Source organism: Alligator sinensis, unplaced genomic scaffold (assembly GCF_000455745.1).
Source record: "Alligator sinensis unplaced genomic scaffold, ASM45574v1 scaffold642_1, whole genome shotgun sequence".
Taxonomy (NCBI): domain Eukaryota; kingdom Metazoa; phylum Chordata; order Crocodylia; family Alligatoridae; genus Alligator; species Alligator sinensis.
In genome coordinates, this window is record NW_005842289.1 from 537,345 (window position 1) to 564,698 (window position 27,354).

At 49.1% G+C, this 27,354-nt stretch overlaps 2 protein-coding genes across 7 annotated transcripts in view; one reads left to right on the forward strand and one right to left on the reverse strand.

Moving 5' to 3' along the window:
- Nucleotides 1-19,511, forward strand: part of KCTD19 (potassium channel tetramerization domain containing 19) — a 61,855-nt gene extending 42,344 nt beyond the window's left edge. The window contains exons 11-16 of the mRNA XM_025209443.1: nt 8,471-8,573; nt 13,769-14,426; nt 15,362-15,550; nt 16,921-17,075; nt 18,808-18,909; nt 19,413-19,511. Of these exons, the coding sequence (XP_025065228.1) occupies nt 8,471-8,573; nt 13,769-14,426; nt 15,362-15,550; nt 16,921-17,075; nt 18,808-18,909; nt 19,413-19,511 (1,306 nt within the window). The remainder of the gene's footprint in view (nt 1-8,470; nt 8,574-13,768; nt 14,427-15,361; nt 15,551-16,920; nt 17,076-18,807; nt 18,910-19,412) is intronic.
- A 3,308-nt stretch (nt 19,512-22,819) lies between these two features.
- PLEKHG4 (pleckstrin homology and RhoGEF domain containing G4) overlaps nt 22,820-27,354 on the reverse strand; it is a 195,833-nt gene continuing 191,298 nt past the window's right edge. For 4 of the 6 annotated variants that reach the window (XM_025209441.1, XM_025209440.1, XM_025209439.1 and 1 more), the window contains one exon: nt 25,440-25,577. Coding sequence is in view for 2 of the 6 variants with exons in the window: in XM_025209442.1 (XP_025065227.1) it covers nt 25,285-25,577 (293 nt within the window). In the remaining 4 variants the exon portion in view is untranslated. Of the gene's footprint in view, nt 25,578-27,354 lie in introns of all 6 variants that reach the window. The other 2 variants (XM_025209442.1, XM_006028103.3) reach the window with 2 other exon arrangements.

Sequence of the window (27,354 nt, forward strand, 5' to 3'; positions counted from 1 at the left end):
CCAGCCACACACCACTGCACCCCCCACCCCCCGTGGGGGGGAACCACACTGCATTGCACCCCAACTTCTGAACTTCTGTTCCGGCCTGCAGCCCAGCCCACCGCCAAGCCGTGGTCGGGGCACAGCCCAGGGTGAGGGCCTGCACTGCCTGTGGGTCCCTCCCTGACCCACGCACTATCACTGCCGGTGCCTACAGGTGCCTTGCCTGGCCCAGCTGCTTTGGCAGGTCATCCCCCACTTTCACCTTCACTTTCACTTTTACCTGAAGTATGCCTTAAGTGGCTGACTGGACAGCTGTTACCACTGCTGCTGCTGCCAGTGCCTGTACTGCTGCTGCCCCCTGCCACATTGCCTTGCACTGACCTGCACCACACCTGCACTGGATTACTTCCCTAATTGACTGCTCCTGCACTCCCTCATAGCTGCCTCTGGTCCTGTGCTTTGTTTCCTACCTGCTGCCCTGCTGCTGAGTGCCTGGCTGGAGGCCTGAGGGGCTCCTGGACTGAGCTTCAACAAATGAAGGCCCTCCACTGCTCCAGCTATCTTTTTACACCTGCCTCAGCAGTTTCCCTTGTGTGTTTTGCCCTTGTGTGGTAAGTTCTGTGGTCCACACCCCCTGCCCTGGTGTTTGTTATGTGGCTGAGCAAGCCAGCTCAAGTCTCCCTAGCCCTTGTGTATGTGTCCCCCTCCCCTCACCTTCCCCAGGCATAGCCCACCTGGTTTCCTGTGGGGCTGTAGCTCAGTGAGCTTCAGCCCCTTTCCCCTCACCCCCCGCTCCCTTCCCCCACAGCCCCAGCCTGTCCCTATTGGATTCACTAGCCCTGCTGTATTTTCTGTTCTTCTTTATTGGTTTCCCTCTCCCTCATGTGAAGTAATGGCAGGGCAGAAGTCTTCTGGGGGAGCAGATGCCCTCACAGAACTTTCTGTAGCCCCCACTGTAGGGACAAATTGCAGCCACGCCCCCGAGGGGCCTCATGTCCCTACAACCCCCACCCTCCAGGGGTAGACAAGCCTGTAACCCCCACTGTGGGGGCAAGCAGGACTCTAACAGGGAGCCAGCAGGGCCAAGGGGTCTCCCTTGGCCAGGCCCCCTCACCATCAGGGACCCAGGGCAAGGGCATTGGGAAGGGCTTCTCAACTGGGGGTGGGAAGGGCAAGGGCCCTGCCCCCAAGCCTAGACCACCGGCACCTGAGGGGACCAGGTGCGCTATGCCAGCCAGCACACCCACTCGGCTGTCCTTAGCTCTCGCCCCACTAAGCCAGCCCCCCAGTAGGGGAGCCACAGCTATGCACAGGTGGCTGTGAGGCAACTTGCAGCCACAGGGCCTGGACTCACCACTGCCGGCCCTTCCAGCTTGGGCAGCAGGGCCCCCTTTCCGGCACTCACCCACAGGCACAGGGTGAAGTACAAACTACCCGAGCGGGTGAAACTGCACTTTGAGATCTGGGTGCAGTTCCTGGCTCAGATGGTGGGGGCCCCCAAGATCATAACAGCCTCCTGCTTTCATGGCAAGGGTTTTTTTTGCCTTGCTTTGGAGGCTGCTGCAGAAAAGGCAGTGGAGAGGGGGCTCATGGTGGAGGACAGATACGTCCCCCTCAAGCCTCTAGAAGAGCTGGGTACCAGGGTAGCTCCATCCCACCCTATATCTCTAATTGGGCCCTGCTCCCCCAGCTCCAAATCCTGGGGAGGGTTATCTCCCTGGTGGTGGCCCTCTCGTTGGGGTGCCAAGACCCCAGCCTCTACCATGTGCGCTCATTCTGCTGCCAGGTCATGATTCAGCTGTCGACGGGAGTAAGGCTGGAGGCCAAGGGGTGCCTTGTGATTCCTTTTCAGGGAGCCCTGGTGAGGGTGTTTTATATGCTGGGAGACCTGTGGTTTTTCCAGTGCGATGCCCCAGGGCACCTGCATCACAAGTGCCCCATGAGCCAGGCAGGGAGGGCACCTGCAGGGCCCACTGGGGCACCTCCCCCCTCAGGCCCCCCTGGCACCCCAGCCACAACACCCAGCCCTCCTGTGAGCTCAGGGGACCTTGGTCCCCAACCAAATTTGGGTCCCAGGGAAGGAGGCAGCAGCTGAGGGGAGAGAGGGAGTAGGCCCCCCCCACCCCTAGCCAAGCTCAAAGCCAAATGGAAGGCCCAGACACAGCTGGAGCCCTTTGAAGTAGAGGACCCCCCCGCCGCCTCCCAAAACCACCACACAGGGAGAAAGAGCAGCTTAGCTTCCAGAGGTCTCCCTGGATGCGCCCAACACCCCACCCCCAGAAAAGATCAAATGGGTAATCCCAGTGGAGGAGGCTTTGGGCCTACTGGCCAGTCCCAACCAGGAGCCCATGGAGGAGAACCCCCACTCTGCTAGCCAGGACCTGCCCCCTGAGACCATGGGCAAAGAGTCTAACCCAACGGTAGGTCCGGTAGCAAAGCCCTCCCCCTCTGATGATCTGGGGGAGGTGGGGGCCCTGGGATTCACCCTGGTGAGTCCTGAGGGGGAAGATCCTCTCTCCCAGGACCCCAAAGCAGACACTGATGCCACCCCAGTGCCTGATGGATCTCCTCCCCCTGCCTCCCAGGAAAGCCTTGCCACCAGCCCACCCTGTGGTTCCACCCCAGAGTGGGTCGAGGCGGGGTCCTCTGACCCGACAGGCCAATCTTGTTGGCAACCCCGTGCAGACCCTGCCGGGCTCCAGCTCTACCCTGCCATCTTGTAAGGGAGCCCCACCCTTACCCCCACCCCTGTCCCAATTGTCTGCAGAGCTCTCCCAATCCCAACCAGAGTTTGGGGGTCTTAGTGGACTAGGGGGTTCAGACGGTGCCTAAGGAGCCTGTTGAGCCCCAGGACCAGGAGGAGAATGCCCAAGAACCGACAGCCTCCATGGAGCCTGTGGATCTCTTGGTCCCTGCAGTCCCAGGGGCGAGCTACTTGCATTTCTTGACTGAGAGTATACCTGGCAGTCTGCCAGCAAGGTGCAGCTCGCCTTGGACTGCTGGGGAGATTTTGACAACATCCTCGCCACTGCGAGGGCATTGGTGGGAGAAGGCAAGGGGCCCAAGAACTGCAACGCCTGGATTTATAGGCAGGCTCGCAGTTTCATAGATACCCTCTATGCTTAAGGGAGGATGCTGTGTGAACCAGCATGCCCCACACCGGTTGTTGAGGTGTGCGAGGCCCTGCCATATCATCTACTTCACACCCCCAGCCATGAGATTGTTTAAGATCGTGACCCTCAATGTCCATGGCTGCAGGAAGGGTCTCCAGAGATGCTGGGTGCTCTCCTTTCTTCATAAGTAGGGTACCCCATGGTTTTCTTGCAGGAGACACTGAAAATTCCAGCTGATGAGCCTAACTGGCAACTGGAGTGGGGAGGCAGGGTCTTTTTTAATCACCTTTTGGCCACCTCTTGTAGGGTTGTTCTCCCCAGGCCTGCAACTGGAGGTTATCCAGGATGTTGAGGTGGTGCCAGGCCACCTGCTGCACCTCAAGATCCGAGTGCAGGGCCTAGTCCTGAACCTTCTGAATGTGTATGCCCCTGCAAAGGACCCGGAGTTGGCAGACTTTTTCCGCCAGGCAGCCACTTACATCAACAGCCTCAACCCTTGCGAGTGCCTGGTCCTTAGAGGGGACTTCAACGTAACCCTTGATGTGTGGGACTGGTCAAGCAGGGAGCAGAACCAGGCTGCCATAGGTATCCTTAGGGAGAGCCTGATGGAGTACTCCCTGGTAGCCTCCGGTGTCCAGCCTACTCCCTTCAGCAATCACCACCTTGTCTGGGCCTAGGCCATGCTGGGGCCTGGGCATCCGGGTCAGGCTACTTTCAGTGCCAATCTGCTGGAGGATGTGGGCTTCAGGGAGGCCTTCTGGGAGTTCTGCCTGGCCTGGCAGCTGCAATGGGCAGCTTTCCCCTCAGCTTGGAGATGGTGGGACATGGGAGAGGTGCGCACCTAACTCTTTGGCCACAGCTCCAGTCAGGAGCACACCTGGCAGAGGAAAGTGGTCCGAGAGCAGCTTGAGTAGGAAGTGCTGGAGCTGGAGAGGTGCCTGGTCACCAACCCAACCAACCCATCGCTCTGTGGAGAGTGTTGGGAGAGGTGGGAAGAGCTTCGCTCTCTGGATGACCACTGTGCCCGCAGTGCATTTGTCCGCTCGTGCTTTCAGCTCCTCTGGCAGGTGGACCATGGCTCCCACTTCTATACCCTGGAGAGAAGGCGGGGGGTCAAGAAGTACATCACCTGCCTTCTGGTGGGCAATGGCACCCCCTTCACTGATCCAGGTGAGATGCACCAGCGTACGCGGGCCTTCTGTGAAGAGCTCTTCTCCCTGGATCTGACCAACACTGAAGCCTGTTGGACCCTGTGAGAGGGACTCCTGTAGGTCACCGTGGGTGACTGAGACTGGCTGGAGGCTCCTCTCACTCTGGCTGAGTTCTTCACCACTCTCCACCTGATTGGCACAAAGCACTGAGCATTGACAGGCTGACTGTGGGGTTTTACCAGGCCTTCTGGGATGTCCTCAGCCTGGACTTTGCTGCAGTCTGGGCCAAATACAAGGAAGTGGGGAGCTCCTCTTGTTGTGCTGGAGGGCCATGTTGATCCTCCTGCCAAAGAAAAGGGACCTCTGCAACCTGAGGAACTGGTGTCCCGTGTCCCTCTGCATGGACTGAAAGATGGCAACGAAGGCTGTCTCATTGCACCTGTGGTCCTTGCTGGCAGACGTGATCCATCCCAACCAGACATACACAGTGCCTGGCTGTTCCATCTTCGACAACCTGTACCTGGTTTGGGACCTCCTGGCATTGGCGCACTGGGAGGGCCTGTCTTTTGCCCTCCTTTCCCTGGACCAGGAGAAGGCATTCGTCAGGGTGGATCACGGGTACCTCACAAACACACTGTAGGCCTTTGGCTTCGGGCCCCACTTCATGCAGGCCGTACAAGTGTTTTGCATCTCTGCAGAGTGTTTGGTCAAGCTCAACTGGACCCTGACAGCCCATCCCGTTCAGGTGAGGGGTGTGTCAAGGCTGCCTGCTGTGAGGCTAGCTGTATACCTTGGCCCTGGAGCCCTTCCTTGTCTTCCTGAAGAGGTGAGTGGCGTGGTCGGTCCTCCGGGAGCCAGTGGTGTGGCTGGTCCTGTCAGCGTATGCTGTTGATGTGCTCGTCACACTCCAGGACCCAGGCAACCTGGTGTGGGTGGAGGCCTGCCAGGTGTTGTACTTGGCAGCCTTCTCTGCCCAGGTCAGCTGGGTCAAGAGCTTTGGCCTGATGGGTGATGGGTGGCAGGTGGGCTCACTCCCCCCCACGCTCCATGGGATCCGCTGGAGTGCGGGCTCACTGCTCTACATGGGGGTCTACCTGTCCCCCATGAACCCCTCCCCACTGGCAAACTGGCACCAGCTGGAGGCAAGAGTGGTGGAGCGGCTCTGAGCATGGGTGGGACTGCTACAGTGTCTCTCCATGCACAGGAGAGTGCTGGTGTTGAACCAGCTGGTCCTGTGATGCCAGAGCATAAACTTCCACACCCTGCCAGTGCCCCGCAAGGTTCTGGCTGGGCTCCAGAAATGAGTGCTAGAGTTTTTCTGGCCAGGATGGCACTGGGTTGCTGCAGAGGTCCTGAGTCTACCCTTGTGGGAAGGCAGCCAGGACCTGGTTTGTCTGTGCAGCCAGGTCCTGACGTTCAGTCTTCAGGCCCTGCAGCGACTGCTATGTGGTGTCGGTAGCCACGCAGCATGGGACCACCTTCCTTCACCACTTCCGGGAACTCCAGTATGACAGGCAGCTTCTCAGACTGCAGGACTTCCTGCAGGACCTGCGAGGGCTTCTGCCTCCAGGTCCCCTGGAAGGCTCGCCCAAGATGCCAGCCTGCTTGTTGAGCCCCTCCTCTGGAACCTCCAGCTAGAGATGCTGACAGTGCAGGCACCCTGGTTGCAACAGAGGCTGGTCCCATGGAGCATGTTGGGGAGTGTCGCCCATATCGGAGACCTCCTGGACTATGATAGGCAGGCGTGGATGGACCCCGCTGTGCTGGCCTGACGCATAGGTTTACCCATGACTTGTGCGACCTGCTGCCTAGTCCAGGAAGTGAAATTTGCCTTACCTCCCAAGGCCCTTGCCTTTGTCAACCAGGTCCTGCGCGATGGCAGTCCCCGCCCCCTCTCCCCCCATGTCCTCCAGCCCACAGGAGTTTGTCATGGGGCCAGTGCCTCGCCCAGCCTTGTGGCACTCCCCACTCCACCACCTGAGCCAACTGGAGGACATCCAACCGGTCCACTTCTCCACTATCCATCGCCACCACCTCTACAAACTCGTGTGCCGCACGATCCACCATGCTGCCCTCGCATCCCGTCCAGACACCAAGTGGCAGGACCTGCTCAGCGAAGGCGTAGCTGGGGTGCCCCAGTGGCTGAGCCTGTTCTCCACCTTCATCCCATGAGCCACTGGGGACCTTAGCTGGCAGTTCCTCCATAGAGCCATTGCCACGAGCATGTATATGGCAAGCTTCATAGACACCCTAGTCTCCTGCCCCTTCTACAGGCATAGGGAGACCCTGACGCACATGACACTCAAGTGTGTCAGGCTGCAGCCTCTCCAACTCCACCTCCAGAACCTCTTCCTGAGGTTCTGGTTGAACTTCATTCCCCACCTTTTTATTTTTGGGCACCCCATCTGCAGCCTCATCAAGTACCAGGACCTCCTGGTCAACCTCCTCCTGGCCCTGGCCCAGTGGGCCCTGTACATGATCAGGAAGGAGGCTCTGGCTGGGAAGGTGCCTGGGGACTGTGGGGCCACATTCCTCTCATATGTCCATGCATGTTTCTAGGCAGAGCACCAGTGGACGCTGTCCACCAGGTCCTTGGATGCCATTGAGGACCAGTGGGCATGACCTAGGAGGCTTTGCTCGGTGTCTCCCTCAGGTGCACTTATTTTCATGTTTTGAACCTTTGACCGACACGACACTCCTATCCTGTTTTTGATGTAGTTCTCCCAAGACTTTAGTTGTAGCACTCATTCATTAGCCCCACAAGGGGCTACTAGTTTACCAGGTGGGCCTTTAGGCCCACTGTAATTGAGTGTAGAAATAGTCAGGAGCTTCTGAGGCCTGGCCACTTGGTATCTGGGGACACTACCCCTTGTGCCAGCTGGACTGCTGAAGCAGCCCTAACTTGGAGTGGCCCCTGCACCCTCTACCCACTGCAGCAGTCTATCAGTGGGGGCTGCCGCCTGGCTGTGACCTGTTGCTACTGGCAACAGCATCCACCCCCTTGGACCTGCAGCCCCAAGGCTGCTCCCCTGCCAGACCCGGATGGGGTGCCCCTGCTCTGCCATCTGGGCAGCTATCGCCCAGAAGATGTGCTCCTTATGGTGGCCCACTTTGAACTGTCAAAGCGTGTCCTCTTGGCCCCAAATGGCCAAGAGGTCAGCCACCTTGTCTGCCATCCAGCTGGGTCTCCAGCGCTGGCCCTGGACAGGCTCCTCTGCATGGGTCTCGCCACTTGTCTCACCAGCAGAGATCCTGTTGTTCCCTGTTTATGAATTGCAAACTCTCTGATAAGAAACCCAAATTCTCTCATTAAAATACCCCAAATAGTGTTATTTTGCTATTAAAATAAAATGCCACTATATAGAGATCAGCTAGGCAATGTTTTACTGATATATTTATAAGGTTAAAGCAATTTGGAAACTTACCAGTGCCTCTATCATCATAATAAAATTGATACTAGGGTGAGGGGGTTTGTGGGAGTGGCCTGGGGATGTGGGTGTTGTATGTGGATTGCGGGGGAACTGTGGGTGTGGGGGGGCTGCTCAGGAGGGGTGGGTCCCCTGCCCTCTCACAGGGTACAGCCCCCCCAAACAGCACACAGACTGCCTCTACTGCAGGGCCCACAGCTTCCCCCAACAGGGCACACGCCTCCTCACAGGGCCCTCATGTGCCCCATGCAGGGCCCTCAGGTCCCACAGGGCCCCAGCCCCCCCGCCGAGCTCACAGCTCAACTCCGCAGCAGCAGTGACCATGGGGCACTCAGGGCACACTACAGCCAGAGCCCCCCGTGGTGTGGCTTGGCCCCAATTGCCTCAAAGCCGGTGTCACTTGTGCCACCTGTTGTGGGACTGGTCCAGCTCAGTGCGGCACCACGCAGGGCCATGCAGCTTCAGTCAGCACTGAGGCCCCTTGGGATGTCACCCATGGGCTGGCACTGCTTGTGTGCCTCCTGTGTAGCTGTTAAGTAAGATTTAAGAAACCTTTGACAAAATTAGACATTTTCAATTTTGTTTGTCTGTCACCAACATTTATTATTGGTATCATTTGGATTCTTCTGTAGTTAAAAATCATATATAAATCATATAACAATTATTAGAATGCACACGTAACCTTCTGATGACTAGAGGCCTAGGAGCTCCTGATCCCAGGTTGACATGGGTACTGTCCTTGGAAAATGTTTCCCAGTGTTTACAAATAATAAAACTTTAAAATATTCATTTGCAGATTATGGAAAAAACATGAAATTCCCAGTGAAGCTTTTCCATTTAAAAGATTAGATATTGTAACTTGGGATAAGGAGCATGAGTTCAGCAAAGACCCAAAAGAAGTAAGTCGCTTTTCTGGAATACATTTCACTAATGAACTTTAAAAATAAAATCAGACAAGACAGGTGCCAAAATTAACTAGTTCTGAATGAGCTTAGGACAAGGTCATTTGTCATGCTCAGTGAAAATTACCCACAAAACTAAGAGTCCTGCAAACCTCTCCATGACAGGGCCTCCTCAATCCACAAGTGCAGGAGTATTCAAGAATCTACTTGCATCACAATGCTAACAAAAAATTCACTGAGAATGATGCAAAACGCAAGGAATTTTTTAGGGAGTTTATATCTTTTACTGGACCAACTGCATGACGGGGAGATTTTAGACAGGCATAAAGAAAGAGCAACTTTTGTTTGAAATCTTATCTAAAAGTCACTCCTTGCCATGAAGTTGGTCCAGTAAAAGCTATAACCCCTCAAAATATCCTTGCCTCTCACACATTTCCTGGACCATAATGGGTACAATATCATTCCAACACTACGACTACATATAATGTCTATATATATTTTTAATATAAAACTACAGGTTTTTTAATATTAACAGAGAGAGAGTAAGATGATAGGCCTCTTGCTTAACTTCTGTAAACATATAGAAGGAGCCCCTGTACAATACGAAAAATCAAATCTCAGTCATTTTCAGTTAATTATTGCAGTTTTAGGTAGTTCAAGTGTTTTGAACTGAAATGTTGCAGTGTTTGAGTTCCCAGTCCAGGTCTTGCTTCAGTTATAGTGATCAAGTTTGATGCAGAGTTGTCTAAGGGGCGCTGGGTAAGGCTATTCCCTGTGTCTTTGTTTTACATCTTGAAGCCAAAGAAACAGGTATATTTCAGGCTTCCTCTGTAAAGAAGGCATTAGGATCCAGGTCCCTACATCCAGCCTGTGGACAGAGTGCCCATCCTCTCAGCTTGCCCTTGTGCTTGATCAAGGTGACCATTACAACACTTTTTGCAGCACAAGCTTCACCTGACAGCTGTAAAATATTTAGATATTCCCACCCTCTCGTACAGTGATTTTTTTTCAGAGGGGTGTTTAATATTTTTCCAGTACTCATGGAATCTCCCCCAGAATTGGATCTCAGCTCAGTGCTAACAAAGTTAATGGAGCCTTAGCAAGAATCCTGTGTTCCCACCATCATTGCAGATGTCTTTTTTAACTACAATTAAAAGTTAAAAAGGACTTTTTTAAAAAGGACTGCAAGTTGCAAAGCATGCAACTTTGAGTTGCATGCTTTGCTATCTGATCTCACTCCCATTGAATTTCTCGGGGTCAAAGATGTCCTACATCATTATATAAACAAGTTGGATAAAAATCATGTAAAAGTTGCATCCAAATTCTACAACTTATTTTGTTTTCTTTCCAAAAAACCTAATTTTCTCCTAGTCAAAGCTGGCCCTCATGCGCTACATATTAAGGGGACTTGGCATTTTTTAAGCAGAAATGTAGTACTGGGTATTTAAGAAGTTACCTCAGTTTTTGTGGTCTTTTTCGAGGTTGAGCGTAAAAAAATATATATTCTTAATGCTTTTCAGGGTAGATTAAATGTGCAGTGAATCATAGATTCATACATTGTTAGGGGCTGGAAGGGACCTTGCAAGACCATCAGGTCCAGCCCCCCTGCGCTAGGCAGGAAGACAACTGGGGGTCAGGTGAGCCCAGTGAGGTGAGCATTCAGTCTCCTCTTGAAGATTTCCAGGGTAGGTGATTGCACCACCTCTGGATGGAGTTTATTCCACAGTCTGGACACCCTGACTGTGAAGGAGTTTTTCTAGAATTGAGTCTGAAGAGGTCTTCCAGGAGTTTGTATCCATTACACCTGGTCTTCCCTATGGGTGCCCAGTTGTTCACCGAGTGCTTGATGTACTCCCCTGATGTAGTGGTAAGCTGCTACCAAGTCCCCTCTCAGCCATCTCTTGTTTAGGCTGAAGAGGCCCAAGTCCCTCAGCCTCTCCTTGTATGGTCTGCCTTGTAAGTCTCTGATCATATGGGTGGCTCTTCTCTGGATCCTCTCAAGTTTTTTCCACATCCTTGTTGAAGTGTGGTGCTCAGAACTGGATGCAGTACTCCAGCTGTGATCTCACTAGTGCTGAGTACAGTGGAAGAATCACTTCCTTGGTTTTACATGAGATGCATCAGTTGATGCACGCCAGAGTGTTGTTTGCTGTGCTGGATACAGCATTGCACTGACAGCTCATCTTCATGCAATGGTCAACTATTACCCCTAGGTCCCTTTTGGCTGTGGTGCAAGTCAAATTGTCACCACTGAGCCTGTAGGTATGTTGGGGATTATTTGCCCCCAGATGGAGCACTTTACACTTCTCAGCTTTGAACTTCATCTGGTTCTGATTCTCCCACCTCTCCAGTCTGTCAAGGTCCACCTGTATCTGCAGCTTATCTGCAGGCATGACCACACTCCCCCATAACTTGATGTTGTCTGCAAACTTGGCCAGTGAGCTCTTCACCCACACTTCCAAATCATTGATAAAGATATTGAAAAGCACTGGACCAAGCGCGGACCCTGGAGGGACACCACTGGCCACTTCTTGCCAGGATGACACAAATCCATTCATAAGAACTCTCTGGATCCTACCTCGCAGCCAGTTTCCCACCCACTGAACCATCGAGCAATTAAGCCCACAATCTTCCAATTTTCCCATGAGGTTATCATGGGATACTAGATCAAAGGCCTTTTGGAAGTCTACGTATATAATGTTGACCTCCTCTCCCATGGCAAGATACCTCGTCATAGAAGGAGATGAGATTGGTAAAACAGGACCTGCCCGTGACAAAGCTATGCTGGCTGTTGTTCAGAATCCTACCCTCTGTGAGTGAGTCGCACATAAGACTCCTTGATGAGTTTTTCTAGGATTTTTCCTGGAGTAGAAATTAGGTTGATTGGCCTATGGTTGCCCAGGTCCTCCCTCTTCCCCTTCTTGATGATGGGCACCATGTTGGCCCTCTTTCAATCCTCAGGGATCTCCCCTGAGCACCACGATTTTTTAAAAAGATTTGCCAGGGGTCCTGCAGTGACCTCAGCCAGCTCCTTCAGCACTCTTGGGTGAAATTCATCTGGTCCTGCTAACTTACAAATGTCTAGCTTTTCCAGTTACACACCAGCTCAGCATCAACAGTTGGAAGACTGTCATTCTCACCATGCCCCATGCGAACCTTATCTTGCATGTTTTTCCCCTTGGTCCAGTGAAAAACTGGAGCAAAGTGGGCATTCAAGAGTTCGGTTTTCTCCTGGGTACTGGTTACCAGCAGCCCTAAAGTGTTCTGCACTCCCATTTGTTTTCCTTTTGCTCCCTACATACCTGAAGAAGGACTTCTTATTGTCCTTGACTCCAGTTGCTACCTTGAATTCAGTCCCCGCTTTAGCTTTCTTAATCTTCTCCCTACTTATGTGGACCATTGTCGTATAGTCCTCCTTAAGGACCATCCCTAGCTTCCATTGTGTGTATACCGTTTTCTTCTTTTTTAATGTTAATGCTCAGGTTGCATTGATGCTCTGCTTCTGTTAACATATCTACATATGTCCACATAACTTATCTGCTCCTTTGATTTATTTAAGTCTGATGCTTTTTAAGTAAAGGCAATCCTGCATCCTTCTTTGATTCAAACTTCTTAGGTTGCCTTCCTGAGGTTGTACGGCTGGCTAGAACCAGCAAGAGCATGCAAGACCACTTCAGAATAGAGAGCTTCATTTGTTTTAATGGTATCCTTACGTATCCACACTAGTCCAACTTTCTGCTGGGATTTTGTGAAGAAACTGATTTGGATCCAGATTACGTAACTCCTTGGCCCTGGATATTCAAGGCCATGAGGTGATGTTGACAGAGTCCCAATCAGCATAGCATCATTCCACAGAGCAGTGAAGCACCTCAAAAGAGAGACTAGGCCGTAAGGGTATCTTTACACATGCAAATGCCGCAGCGCTGGGGGCTTTGAAAAGCCCCCAGCGCTATGAGGCTTGCAGTTGTATAAACAGCAAAATGTGCTGCAGCACTGAGAAAACGGCAGTGGTATGCTTTTGAACATTGGAGGTGCTTTAATTCAAAAGTGCACCACTGCCATTTTCTGTGCACTGACACACATTTTGGCGCTTATACAATTGCATGTGTCACATCACAGTTCGCCTCAGCTCGCGTGCGGAGCAGATTCGATTAATCGAGTCTGCTCCGAAGTGGCGGATCTCCAGTGCATCACACAACAAAGAAGTATATGTATAAATGCCCTAAGAGGTTTATCTCAGCACTGATGAGGCTGGGTTCTAAATGCATACAGATCAGTGCCACAAGCAAGTTTCACTGTATGATCCCTACTAGGTCTAGACCAGTGGTTTTCAACCTGTGGTCCGCAGATCCCTGGGTGTCTTCAGACTATGTCTAACGGGTCCATGAAAGATGACTATGATAAATCAAAAGTATGTGAATGCTAATACTTACAATTCAAAGGGGTCTGCACCTCTATTCAAAATTTCCAAAGCAGTCCACAAATGAAAAATGTTAAAAACCACTTCTCTGGACAGATAGGGTGCATTCTCACGAGCAGAAATGTCTTTTTCCCTGCGGCCAAGTAACAGCAGCACACTTTGTGCCGCTGCTATTTGTCCTGGGGACTGCCCATGCCATGTGCACTCTGACGCATGGCGAGTTATCCTGAGCGGGGTAGGGGAGGCTAGGGCCAGCAACTGTGCTCACCCCGGCAGCCTTACCTTGGGTCCTGGGGGCCTCGGGGAGCTGCAGCCACGGCTGTCTTGCAGCAGGGCGCCTGGCCAGCAGCTGCAGTTTGGCTCCAGCTGGCCAGGCTCCAATTTTGTGTGGCATGTGCTGCCACCATGTGTGCTGTCCCACTTTTTTTGGCGTGGGTTTTTTTTGATCCTGGCATCTCCTGGGCTAAAGAAAACACCCTGTGCTGCAAAGTAGCAGCATGGGAAATACTTGCATGTGCATTGTGTGGTACCGCAGATGGATCTGCAGTGTCACTTATCTGGACACACCCATAGGTACTCAGAACTACCAGTATCCAACTTCCACTGACTAGAAGACACCTTGGGTACTTCATCTTTATGCCATTTTATTCAGAAAATAGCCTAACACAGCTAATGGTAATATAGGAATTTTTAGGGAAGGCCAAGCTTTGCCTTCATTTGGTATCATTATGAAGAATAATTTTAAAACAACAACTTTTCACATCATTTTTAGGAACATTCATATACTGCTGTGGATTTCAATAAATGCTATGGAAATACTTGGAATAAAATAAAAGACTTGAAAGAAAAGCAGGACAGGAAAGGAGAAAATGACATGTATGCCAGAATAATCTCACAGATGAGAGGGACAAAGCGAAGATTTAAGTCTGCAGGAGATCATCAGTCTACAGACAGTCAAGTGAATTCCAGCTATTGTAACCATGCAGGGAGTCCTCCAAGGAAGAAAGGCATAAGAAGCAAATTGAAAAATAAATCCAAAAGTAAAGACTCAGCCACCCCCATTAAGAAACTAATATCCCTGGTCAAGGACTGGGACACGATGAACTCCAAAAGTTATGAATGCCAGCATATGAAACTAGCCTATGAGAATCTTACAGAGAGCACATTTCAGTGCAAAGCCTTTGAAAATGAGGGCTACACTAATGAGCTTGCTGTTCATTCTCCCGAGAAAGGAGGTCATGCAGTACAGGAAAATGATCAAACCATGCCAGATGCATTTGGTGCCCAAGAAAAACATTTAGAACAACACACATTCAAACAAATTATGTTGGCTACCTCAGCCATTGAGAAACCCAGATACAGCACTATAGAAGAGCCTTACTCAACAGAAACAACTGCCACATGGAGAGGCCAGGAACAAATACAAGCAGGTAAGAGGTTGTCTTGGGCTTGTCACTTTCACAGTGACAGGAGAGATTAACCAGTATGCATTTTCATCACACGGAACTGGACCAAACACATGAGATTGCATGGGGAAGATGTGAAGTGGAGAGAGAGAAGGAATCAAAAGGGCATTTGAGGGGATGGTTCAGGGCAGAAGTCATTGGAGGAAAAAACATGACTGAGGTCTGAGAGAGAAAAGGTTTTAAAGATGAGGTGAGGTAAGGGCAATGGGAAAACTGATGTAAAGAGAAGCTGGTAAAGGGACTCAAAAGAAGTGATAGGCAATGCAATTAGAGAGGTGGGAGAGAGAAGTATTTTGTCAGCAGCACTTAACTAGCAATATCAGCTTGTACTCGGGAATCCTTCCTAATGAGTCAAATTCAATGCTGGTGCAACTCCATTGATTTCAGTGACTTTACAAGAGGAACTAATTTAGTTTACCCAGATAAATTAATCTCCAGGTGTTTATATTCCTGCTCCTCCTCCATAACTGACACTCAACCAATTCTGATCACAATTACAGTGGCAATGTCTGGAACAACTCTGTGCAAGTTAATAATTACTCCATATTAACACTTCCATAACTGAGACCAGAATCTTGTTTGCGGTGTGTAAATTACCCATTTCTCAGATTCTTCAGATGTCTGCAGCAAATTCTTGTGCCTAGGAAGAGATGGACACATTTAGTTTAATAACGCTGGGTGACTCCTCTGTGCAAATATTGGCCTTCTGTCTGGAAGCTAGTACATACTCCTTACTTGCCAGGAAAATGCAAAATAATAGTAGTAATAAAGCAGAGCTAGGAATATGATTATCAGGATGGAAGTATTTTGACCCGCATCTTATGTTTGTTGATGTATTAATCCTATGCATAGTTTTTCAGGTTTTATTCTGAAATAAGTCTATGTATTTTTAATTCCAGAAATGGTAAACGATGAATCGAATGCTGTAACCAACGGATTTAATAATGTAGGCTTGATTCTTAAAGTTGAACATCTTCCCATTGTAAGCAGTGATGGCTCTTGTCTATACAATGAAGAGAGTCTTATTTACAGCACACAGCTTGATGGCAGCAAACTGGCTAATAGAAGTGCTCATGCATTATGTCAAGGTACATCTTACACTGTATAATGCTTAGGTATGGTAGCTGTTTGCTTTCAGATATTGTTATAAAGCCACTGACAGTGAAAACAAATGCTTTGGACAACACTTACTGTTCTACATTGAGGAGCTAAGTACCAGCAAAAAGACACAAGCGATACAGCCCTTCGAGCATGCATGTGTAAGAGCATGCATTTCCCACGGGACAAATAGCGGCACATATTTGTGCAGCTGCTATTTGTCCCCAGGCATGCTGCTGCACATGTGCTCCAACACATGACAAAAAGACCCAGGTGGGGTAGGGGAGGCTGGGCCCAGCACGTATCTGGCCCCAGCAGCCTTACCTGGAGTCCTGGGGGCCTCCTGGGGCAGCAGCAGTGCCAAGCCAGCCACTCAGAGCCTGGCTGGCAGCCAGGGCATGGCTCCAGCCTGTTAAGCTCCAGTTTCTGGTGGTGCATGCTGCTGCCATGTGCACTCACTATGCCATGCCATGCTTCGTTGTGCCATGCTGCTTTTTTTGGTGGCATTTTTTTTGACACCGGGATCTCCCTGTGTCCAAAAAAACCTGTCGCGCTGCGAATTAGCAGCATGGAGCACAGGTGCACATGCACAACATGCAGTTTGTGGCACCTCAGATGTCTTTGAGGTGCTGCAACCCACACTTGAGTGCTCATGGGGACACGCCCAAGGGTCTTATCCTAACTTCCACTTTCAGTTGCACAGTCAAAAATTTAGATCCTCAAACACTTGCTCAGCTCTTGCCTACCCATGCATTGCATAGGGAGCCTGGATGCCTAACTTAGCACTGAAAGTTTGACTAGTTTGAGCTATATCTAACTCTCATTGAAATGAGTGATCTCAGGAAAACTTAGGCACCTCAGTACCTTTGAGCATGTGGCCCATAGCCACTAATTTATTTGCTTGTCATCTGTATGAGGTGCTCCCCTAATTGTAACTACCTGCCCTTCGTGCCTTGAAGGAGGTACAGAGGGGAAAGCCATGGAGCACCCCTCCTCTCCTTGTTCTGCTGAGAGTAGGCATGCATGCACATGACTATCCATCAGCCTACCTGGAGAAATCTCTGTAGTTAAATCAATGTAGCTGCTCTGGAGGTAGCTGTACATCAATAGGCTTTACATTGGATATAGGCCACTGTGAATGCCTATGGGAAGGCCTACTCAGCATTTTCATTTTCCAACAACACTTGAGAGGGCAGGTCTATTAATCCCTTCCCAAGTTCTGACTCTTGAGTATAGCAGGATTCTGGAGTTGCAGTGTATCAGAGAAGACAAATAAAGAGGCTAGTATTTAGCTAGCTGAGGAGGCCAGCACTCTGAAATAGGTCTTCTAATGCTCTGCTATTTGAAACTTTCCTTCTAGATATCCTTTTCCTAAGTTTTGCTCTGTCACATGAAGAGATATTCTATGCTAGGATGTGCCACTGTTTTTTGACTGACATCATCCTGAATTCAATCAGTCAGAAGGATCCCAAGGAAATCACAGACAAAGTTGTGACCCTAGTGAACAGGCTTTGGGTAAGTATGATTTCCTAACAGTTCCAGTGGATCCATCTCTTCTCAGGCTCCTGAAGCTACTTAGGGCAAGGGAGACTTAGGGTTCATCTGTAGCAGGGGTTGGAATTATTTGGGCTGCGGAGCCACTTAGGGAGTTTTGGTGAGCTGTTGCAGGCTGGGTCAGCATCTTCCCTCTCCCTCCCAACCCAGTCTGGAACAGCTTATCAAAACTCCCTAAGCAGTAGATTACTAGACTGATTTGGGGACACTAGATGGAGTATCCATGGAGACCAGCCCAGGACCCCTGTGGGCAGGACATGCTTGCCTGGGTGAATGGGATGGGGCTGCGGGTGGGTGGGCAGCGGTGTCTGGGATAAGGATGGCAGGTGGGCAGGCCTGGGATTGCAAGGCGGTGACAGCACAGGCTGGGGCCGGGGCCTGGGCCTGGGCCTAGGACAGAGCCAAGATCCACTCCCTGCACAGCGACATGCTGTCACTGCCCCATGATCCCAGGCTCATCTGCAGACATGCCTGCCCATTCTGCTCCCAGGAGCTGCTCCCCACCTACCCACAGCCCCATCCCATCCCATCCACCTGGCCAAGCATGCCCTGCCATGGAGGTCCAGAGCTAGTCTCCATGGAGACCCTGCCCACCTGCTCGATCTGGCACCCCTGGCAGTGGGTATGGGGCAGATAGATCAGGGTGCCCAGGCAGCAGGGCCGGGTCCAGCAGCAGTGACACTGGCACCAACAGCTGGAAGGAGCTGCTGCCTCTGAATGTGCTAGGAAATGGAGTCCAACTGCCACATCACCCCAGCTCTGTTGCATGCCAAGGGATGGCAGAACTGGCAGCACGTGCCATGACCCGGGCTGTCCCCCATACCTGGGCCAGGCAGGGCCAAGGGACCCGCAGTGGATGGGCTAGATAAAATACCTTGGTGGGCAAGATTCAGCCCATGGGTTGTATTTTGCCCACCCCTGATCACCACCATGGGAGCAACATGTCCCAAACAGGCTCTTCCTACCCAATTTCACTTGTATGCTCCAAACATGGAAACATGCCATGTCAAGGTCATCCCTAGCAGCTGCCCTAAAGTGCACTGAAGCATGAGGTGGCTTCTTTGGCCTATTTCTGGGGTTGGGACCTTGCTTGTGTGGACACACTGTGGATATGCTGGAAACATATCCTTACATACCACAGTGCCTGACATAGGGACCCTGCTACCTAGGGTAATACACAGCCCTATGTTGAAAGCCCAGGTCTCTTTAACATGCATAGGAAGGGGCAGGGGGAGGAATCACATCCCTAGGAGCCTTAACAGCCAGCCTACTGAGTAGAAAGCTTCCTAAGCTGGCCAGTAGGAAAAGCTGAGAATTGGGCAGGACTTGAGCCTCTGGGAGTCACGGGGCCTAAGCATATAATTCTAATAGTGATTTGTAGCCATGGACCCTGTCCTGTAGATCTTTAGGCAGAGACCTCAGGCCTTTCTTTAAAAACCAAGATGAGGAGTGACCCTTCAGAAGGAGGTGCCTGATAAGGAAGAGCCTTTTACCCAGGAGTTCAGAGGTTACAGCCCTTACCTGGACTATGGAATTCCATATTAAAAATCTCTCAGGACAAAACAGAGACTTAGCTTGTTCTTTGCCCAGAGCGTAGTTTCACCAAGAATGAGGCTAAGACTCACTGGCAGAGGCTGGAAGAGAGTACTACTTGGGGGCAGTGGTTGACTTACAAGCCTTTGTTTTATGTTAGACCCTGCAGATCACACCAAGAGAGTTTGTTGCTGATTTGCTTAACACAAAGAAGTTTAAAGATAACAGATACATTCAGGAAAAGCTACTTAGATGGGTGGAAGTGAGTATACAGCACTCAATATAATCACATTCTCACAAAAGAAAAATGAGCTAAACAAACATACCAGCTTTTCTTTTAAGACAAAAAATGTTGTTCCTTTGGTTTCTCTATGGCAGTGGTTCCAAAACTTTTGGAACCAGAACTTCTAGCCTGATTGACCAGGAGGAAGGAGAGTTCTGTCTCCAGATCACATACCAGGGCCTTGCAGACCATGGTGATCTGCAGGCCACAGCTTAGGATCCTCTGTCCTGTGGAATGATGTAACCATAGGCTATTCTACAGCACATGTATGGCATCTAATAGAATTTTAAATCACAGTAACATTTTAGTTGTCTTCAGTTAAATCACAATCTAGTTCAGAAATGATTTTTTCTAGTTTTAAAATGGACATGACTCTTGCCCTTCTCAATCAAGCATTTTGTGCTTTGCATCATAATTGAATCAGCTCTTTCACAGCTATGTTATAGCCAAGGTATAACTTCTGGCTTGGTTCTGCCTTTCAGTTCACACTGCCGTTTGCATGGAAGTACAGTAGCTGCATGGATGTACTGATCAAGAAAGGGTACTCCAGATCCATATCATATTTTGCCTTGGTAACATAATTTACAGAAGCTTTAATAAACTTTGATATAGATATTTTATTTCTTGGAAATGTTTGCACTTACTCCTAGTTTCATTTTATAATTGACTTTAACTCCCTGTGACAGGTCAGGAGGTGGACACCACCACCTGTGCAGTCCCAGGCTGTTCACTGAAATTTCTTCAACATGCAGCAATCATCTCTGCTATAGTTTGCATGAATTTATCACTGCTTTAGATACTCTGCTTAGTGGCAGCCATGTATTCCCTCATGCTGGGTGAGGTTGAAGAGGAAGTACCCGGGCCCACACTCTCCTTCCTGGTCCTGAATTGCTTTGAGAACAGCCCCAATAAACCTCACTTCCCCATAGCACAATACAATTTCCTGATGATTTCCTACCTCAGTCTTCCAGGATACATCAGCTGTATTCCCTATCCTAGAATTCCATCCTTTTCCCTTGTCCACAGCTTCAGTTACTGGGCATTGACCCTCAGTGCTGAATGTATCCAGGAATGGTGCCTCTCCTCCTCAGAGCTGGCCAGTACGACTCCCTAAGACAAAGCTCCCATCTCTTCTGCTGCCCAGTCTGAACTGATTAATTTACCTCACTGGCAGGCTTATATAGTTCCAATGGAAAGTAAGCAAGCTCCCAAGCCTTAAAGGGCCCATTATTTGTGCATTGACTGTGACTCCAGTATTTTTCTCTTCTTTTTGGCTTCACAACCCCATCACCCTTCCAAATAGTGATGTAGAAAATGATATACTTCCCAAATAAAAGTTTGCTATGATGAACCTAAAGTCACTAGTAATATAAAAATGTTAGAAAGCCTTACAAGAATCTTATACTTAACAAAGGGAAAAGGACCCAACCAGTACAGAGGCAGAAGATATAGCTGAGTAACTTTACCAGAAACCAAAACATCACAGGTGACTACATTTACACTTACAGCTCTGTCTACAGAGAAACCCTAGGTTCCTACTTCCCCCTGTATCTGAGAGGAATGTAAAATGTGAACACAGAACGTTAGTTAAATTACTATCTAATATACACACATGCACACAAACACCCATCTTCTAGAGCAAGCATGCTGCGCTCTCACCATATTCATCTTTCATGCCCTATACGAACATGCATAATGGAAAAGAAAGGGCTGGAAGGCCCACAGGAGGTCATCTAGCTCTAGTCCAACCCTCTGCTCAAAGCAGGATCATCCCTGCCTAACCCTCCTGTCTCTGCTGCCACTTGGATAACTGACTGGCACATGACATCAGGACACGTGTCCTTTGTGAGTAGTTGAATCCAATAAGCAATGCCAAACATTTGCTCTAGCTGAGGAATAGTATTAGAAGAATGTTCTAACCATGTGGCCTAATTTTCTGCTTCAGCATGTCTGCTCCAAAAGCTTATCCTGGAGCCAGGTAGTAGCACCATTTCATGTGTTCTACCTCCTGAACCAGAAGCAGTGTCACTATGTGTGCACAGCACCATGGCTTAGCTAATTACTGCTGCTGAAATTAGCTGACAACCTAGTAGCTCATCATATTTTTTCTAGGAAAGGATTCCCTTTTCAGCATGTTGGGGAATGAACTTGAGGGTGGTGTCTGTCACAGTTGACTCATGGTTCTTTCCATCTAGGTTGTGCCACAAGGTGCTCTTTCCATCTAGGTTGGATAGATTCACTGTCTTTGAGGAGTGTCAAACTATCCTGTGATTGCAGGAAAATGGGACTGTGGGGAGTTGAGTCACAGATGGTTTTTGTTGTCTGGAAAAAGCTATGCATATCATGTTTGTCAAACTGTCATAACCCAAAGGTATGATTTTGTGTGTGGTTCGGCACTGGAATTATTCCCGCTAAATTGCAGCTTCGTTGCACGGTGGAGTTTTCTGCTGCAGAGGAGAACCCCAGTGCAAGGGAGATTTTCCCGCCAATTTGTACCTTCCTTTGCAGGGTGCATTTCTCAAGTTGCAAGAGAAATGCATGGTGCAAAGGAGTTCCCGCCACCCGCATGCAAATTTGTTCTCCGCTATTGGCTAGTTCTAAATTATTCCCACGTGGCGGCTAACAATTGGCCTGCTAGCCGTATAAGAGGCTTGAGCAGTTTCCGCCCAAGCCCAAGAGGACTCCACATCCATCTCGTGGGGACTCTGGGTACACGGCAGGCAGGGGGCTCTGCTTGTTGTCCTCCTCAGACACACTTATTTTCATGTTCTAACCCTTTGACCGACACGACACTTCCACCCTGTTTTTGCCTTAGTTGTCCCAAGCATTTGGTTGTGTTATTCATTCACAGGCCCCACAGCGTGGGGGCCACTAGTTAGTTGGGTGGGCCCTAGGGCCCATAGCACTTGGGTAACACAAATAAACAGGTGCTGGAGGAGTTCCTTAAATACAGCTCCAGAACCAATCAGAGGGAAGGTGTTGCACTTGAGTTGGTCTTGATTAGTAGTAACTGGGTCAGTGCACTTAACAAGGGCTGCAGGGCAGAAGCCTGCTTGAGCCTTACAGAGCTGACCCAGGCTGCAGTACAGGAGCCTTACATTGAGAATCCTTAGCATTGCTTTTGTTGCAATCCCTGGAAAGACACCAAGATCCATGTCTACAATGCATTCATCATTGCTATTCTCTTTTACGGATATGAAACATGGGTGACCTACTGTCATCATCTCAAGAGCCTGGAGAGGTACCACCAATGATGCCTCTGAAAAATCCGCCACATCAAATGGGAAGACTGCTGAACAAATGCCAGCATCCTTGTTCAAGCCAATGTTACAAGCATTGAGTCAGTGATTCTCAAGCATCAACATTACTGAACTGGACATTGTGTGCAGTTACCCAACTCTTGACTCCCAAAAACTGCTCTGCTCCCAGCTTAGTAGCAGCCTGATTTCTCATGGTGGCCAGAGGCAATGCAGTAGGACACATTTAAAGCATACCTCAAGAAAAAAGATGCTGACATTGAGACTTGGGAAGAGCTGGATGCCAACCAACTCCATTGGCATTGCAACCTCAACCAAGCGGCACCCTGTTTTGAGGTAAAGCATCTTACCCACAAAGCAGAGAGAGAGCAGAGGAAGGAAAAGGAGAAAACTCAGCCTGAAGCCTATTCTTCCCTGCAGAAAAACCTGCAACTTCTGCAGGCAGATCTTTGACTTATGATTTTGTGCGTGTGTGTGTGTGCGTGTGTGTGTGGAGGGGGGAAAGGGGACTGAGCTTTAGTTAAAGAGCCCCCGCCGCCATTTTTCAGCATGGGGACGCTGATACACATGACGCTGGAGTCTACGGAAGTGCAGTAATTACCATGCTCCAGCAGACTCGATTAATTGAGTCTGCTCCAATGTGCTGTGAATACAGTGCATCAGAGCAGCCTCACTGTATAGGTGCCTAAGGATTGGACTCTTAAGTCACCTCAAAACCTATCAGTGGGTTTTACCCATTTTGTGGTAGAGATCTTCCTTGAATTGAGGGATTTCTGCCACCACTGCAAAATAGCTCACCTACACTGACAAGTGAACATATCAACACAGCTTCCCATTCCAGAGGTAACATTCATGAAGCAGCTCTGGGTCATGGTAAATTTGCAACACAGAATTTCAGCCTAAGGAAAAATTTATTCAGCACAGAAGCTCCAACGGTAACAGAGCTCAAAGCAGGAACCAGGCTTGTAAAAGAAAATTACTGGCTCTGTTTAAACCTGAAGCTGAAGTCTCCAACATTTCTTCAAACTCCTAAGTTTAAGCTCGTTGTAGCGGATGTACCATTCTCCTTTTTAGGTTCCAACAACTTTGAAAATTAGAAGGGAAGCAACTCTGGCCCTGCATGTCAGATCTCCACTAGTCCAGCCCAAAAGACCAACGTCATCTCTTCCCTTCTATCAGATTGGTTAGAATCTGCTTCAGTCTCAGGGATTGGTTTTACATGACCACTCTCTGCTGTGTGTGCATTCCACACTACCGCCCCATCTCTCAGACCTGCAATGAACATGCAGTGCAAATACACTTCATACAAAGAAAATAACCTTTATTAGATAATGCAATTGAGCCCTGAAAAAACAGGTGTCAGGTAAACATTACTAAAGATTTTTCCAGCAATGTAGAAACACTTTTAACTGAGGAGTTGCAGAAGTTGATCAGAATGATATTTCCATGTTCCCCTTGTTTTGTTGGTAAATTTAAATTCTTTCCCTCTTTAGTGGCACCAGCTATTGCTGTGTTGACAGCACAAAGCTTAGCATTATTGAAAGATTTCACACAACTGCTTTTTATGATTTCTCCTGTCCAACCATTTCCCACTAGTTGCTACTGTACAATGTGGTTAATTGGTTTTCTTCCCATTTGTCATCTAAAAAGGAATATGGCTGAAAAAACATGTAACAGTTAGCTTATTAAAATAAACAACAGGTAAAAATAAATGGCATGTGTACAGTACACAGATTTCAAAACTAAACGGAACATGGTTAATATGTAAAGGATGTGCCCATGAGATTTAATGTGTATAAGACTAAAGCAGTGCATTGTGAATAGACTGAACCCAGCAAATACATGGAGAAGCTGCAGGGACAAAGAAACCCTTGTGTTTGTTATTAAGGCCAGATATGATGTGCAATTGTGGAAGCTGAGAATGAGGGTTTTGTAGCAATTAAAGTAAATGGGATCTTCATCAGCATGTTTTCATGTCTCCTTGACAGGCATTACATGAAAGTGGCACAAGTTAAGTATGCTCAGAAAGTATTAAGTCAGGCTTTACTGACAGCCCTTACTGACCCAGCTCAGATGTTACTAACGGGAGGCCTCAGAAAGAGGACATTTTTGCCTCCAACTTAAATGCACTAAGTTAAAACTAGGGGTTTGACATTTCAGTGGCATGATTAATTGGGCTCATCATGCTCAATATCTGCTACTTTCAGTCATAGCCTCTACCCAAACCTACCGGAAGTAACAACACACTTGCTAGCACAATGTCAGTGAGTGGGAACTGAAGTGAGGCATAAACTCTGATAAGCTGAAGTCAAAGACAAGCTAGGCTGTTGTACTTCCATTTCATCCCAATCCATCTACACTGGGCACAACCCTTCATTTCCTGTAATGTATCCTGCCACTTACCCCCTGTCCTGTTAGAAGTTGATTTTAACCAAAGGTTCGGGCTCTTGCCTGAGAGAGCTCTGCACCCACAACAGCAATAAAACAGAGGCAGGACAGAATAGACCATTTCCCCTTTCTCTAAAACCAGACCTGTGCTACAGGCAGGAAATAACAGCTGGGGTGGCTGAGTAAGCCTGGATTTGGTAGGACTGTTCCCCACCACATTCCCCACACCACGTCTAGGGGAATTTGCTGCCCACTAGGGTGTCTCCTCCTTTCTCTTATGAAGGATGTGCTCACTTTTGTATGGTTTGGTTGTCAGTTATCCTACCAATAAGAAAAGGAGACAGGAGAGTCTACTGACAGCAGAGAAAAGTTACTGAGACCAGGGCAGATCAGCACTGAGGCACTTGAAGAATCATCTGAAGAAACAAACTCTGTAACAAGGAGAGGGGGTTTATCAAAACCAAGGGTTAAGCTAAGAAAATAAATTATTGCTATGCTAGGAAAACCTAAAACAAGAGGAAGGACATAATCTGTACACTCCAGCTCGGCAGAAAGCTGAAATGGCAAGTTCAGCTATTTTTATTAATTACTTTGTTTCTTCCCTTGTGCCCTTCCATGAACTTTATAAAATGTGCAGCTCACTGAGCAAAGAGGAACCAAATCAGTTGTCACAGCCTATACACAACAGAGCTTTACAAATAGGACACTCTCAAATTTCTATGTTATCTGTTATTACATAAATAAAGGACTCGTGGGCTGGGAGGCCCTGGCTTCCATCCAACAGGACAGCTAGTAACTTTACAAAACAGAGAACTAACTGGGGTGCCCCCCAGCCAAAGGCCAGGTTCTGGGCTGTTTCAAGGAGTCTGCTGTTGTGCTGGAACATCTGCACAGGTGACCAAATGGCCTGTTCATGAGAACATGCCTCCACAAATGTACTCCTCTTCCTGCTGGTCAAAGACCCAGGGTCTTTAGTGGGTTCACTGGAAGCAGCAATCAAACCTGAAACAAAAGCACCACAGAGAGGGTTAGACTCACTGCGCTCTCCCATGGCAATATGTCCCATGACATGCTGCTGCAGCCAGATTCAGGCCACCATTTCCCCAAGGCCCGGCAATTGTTTCAAGAACTGCCATATACCTTAGAACAGAAGACGCACCTTTTAAAACTTAATACTTATTCTAAGCATGGCTGCATCTTAGAGTATATAAAAAGTAAAAGGTTCTCATATGCATCATCAAAGCTGCATCCTTTTAAATGTTTATTTGCTGGTTTATTTTTTTCTTAAATGGACAGTCAGAAAATCTGGATGGGTCTTAAATTCAAGGGCATTTAATATTCAAATGAATATGGTCCTTCTTAAAGAGACTTTTAACTAGATGTGCTGGACCGGCTTCTGGGGGAAGGGGTTACAGCTCCTTTGTCTTCCCTGGAAAGGAGCATACAGAGAAAAAGCACATCCCTTCCTTCTATCCCAGAAAATGCCTATGCTGTCTCTGCACTGATCTCCTCTCCACACCCTCTGGTTGCTGCATGCTGCATCCACAGTACTGGCTTTCACTGCAGGAAGCATGAAGACAGCAGCCCCAAGGTCCAGCTTAGACCTCAGTGCACTATTGCCTTCCTACTTTTTGCACTGTCTCAGCTGCTTCCAGCTCAGACAGAAATTTGGTTAAGAAGCAGAGTCAGGCCTAGGTTTATAAAGTTTCCCTGGGAGCTCCTCCTCCTTCTACTAAAAAGGCTGTTTCAAGCAGCTGGCTAGGGACAGGCTGCAGGCCAGTTCACATGAAATATGGTGTCATGGTTCACAGGATCATAGAAAAATAGGATTGGAAAAGACCTCAGGAGGCTGCGAAGTCCAACCTCCTGCTCAAGGTAAGACCAGCCCTGTACTGGCTGGGAATCAACCTCTGACCCTCTGTGTCATGAGTGCAGACTGTACCATAGCCCCCATGGCCTGCAATCCAGACTAGGGTGAAGCAGAGAAATCCTGCTCTCCTCTGCATATGAGCCATGGGCACCTCCTCTCAGCTACACCAGTGCTGTCTCTAGAACAGACACACATTCGGAATCCTTTCAGAAGGCGAAGGCTTCAAAGGGGAAGCAGCTGGTATGTTCTGTCATGTGTGAATGTGCTGAGAATCATTCAGATGTGGCAACATTCACTCCAACTTTAAGGGTGAGATTGCACATAAGAGTTAGTGGGTGCTAACTCTGTGCCTGCTGTGTTCACCAGCTCTCTAGCCAAAGTATATGCTGGGGGGAGGGGAAGAACTCTCTTGTGCCACTTGGATGGCCCCCGATTGCCCCCTCCCTGGCTCCACAATAGGCCCCTCCACCCCTGGATCACTGCCCTGCTTCCCTGATCAGCCCAAGAACCCTGCAGCTGTCCAGCAGTTCCTTGCTTCTCCACCCCCTCCCCACTACTCCTCTTCAGCTGTAGGACCCAGTGAAGGCAAGATGTAGACATGTGGGGATGACATGGTCTGCAGGGAGCCCAGAAGCAGGAAGGGAGGGGGAACCCTCCAGCAGCTCCCTCCAGGACTCTCAGGCTGACTGGGGTCACAGGGAGGCAATCCAGGGGTGGAGGGACCAATGTGGGGCAGAAGGAAGGATCAGGAGATGCAAGTTGAGGGTTTGAGGGACATCAGGGGAGCAATCCAGGCAGTGGGGAGGATTGGGGTGGCAGGGATGATTTAGGGATCGAGGAGGCAATTTAGGGGGGAAAGTTGGAGAGCAGAGAGGGCAGCAGTTTAAAGTTAAGTGCTGTGGGGGGGGG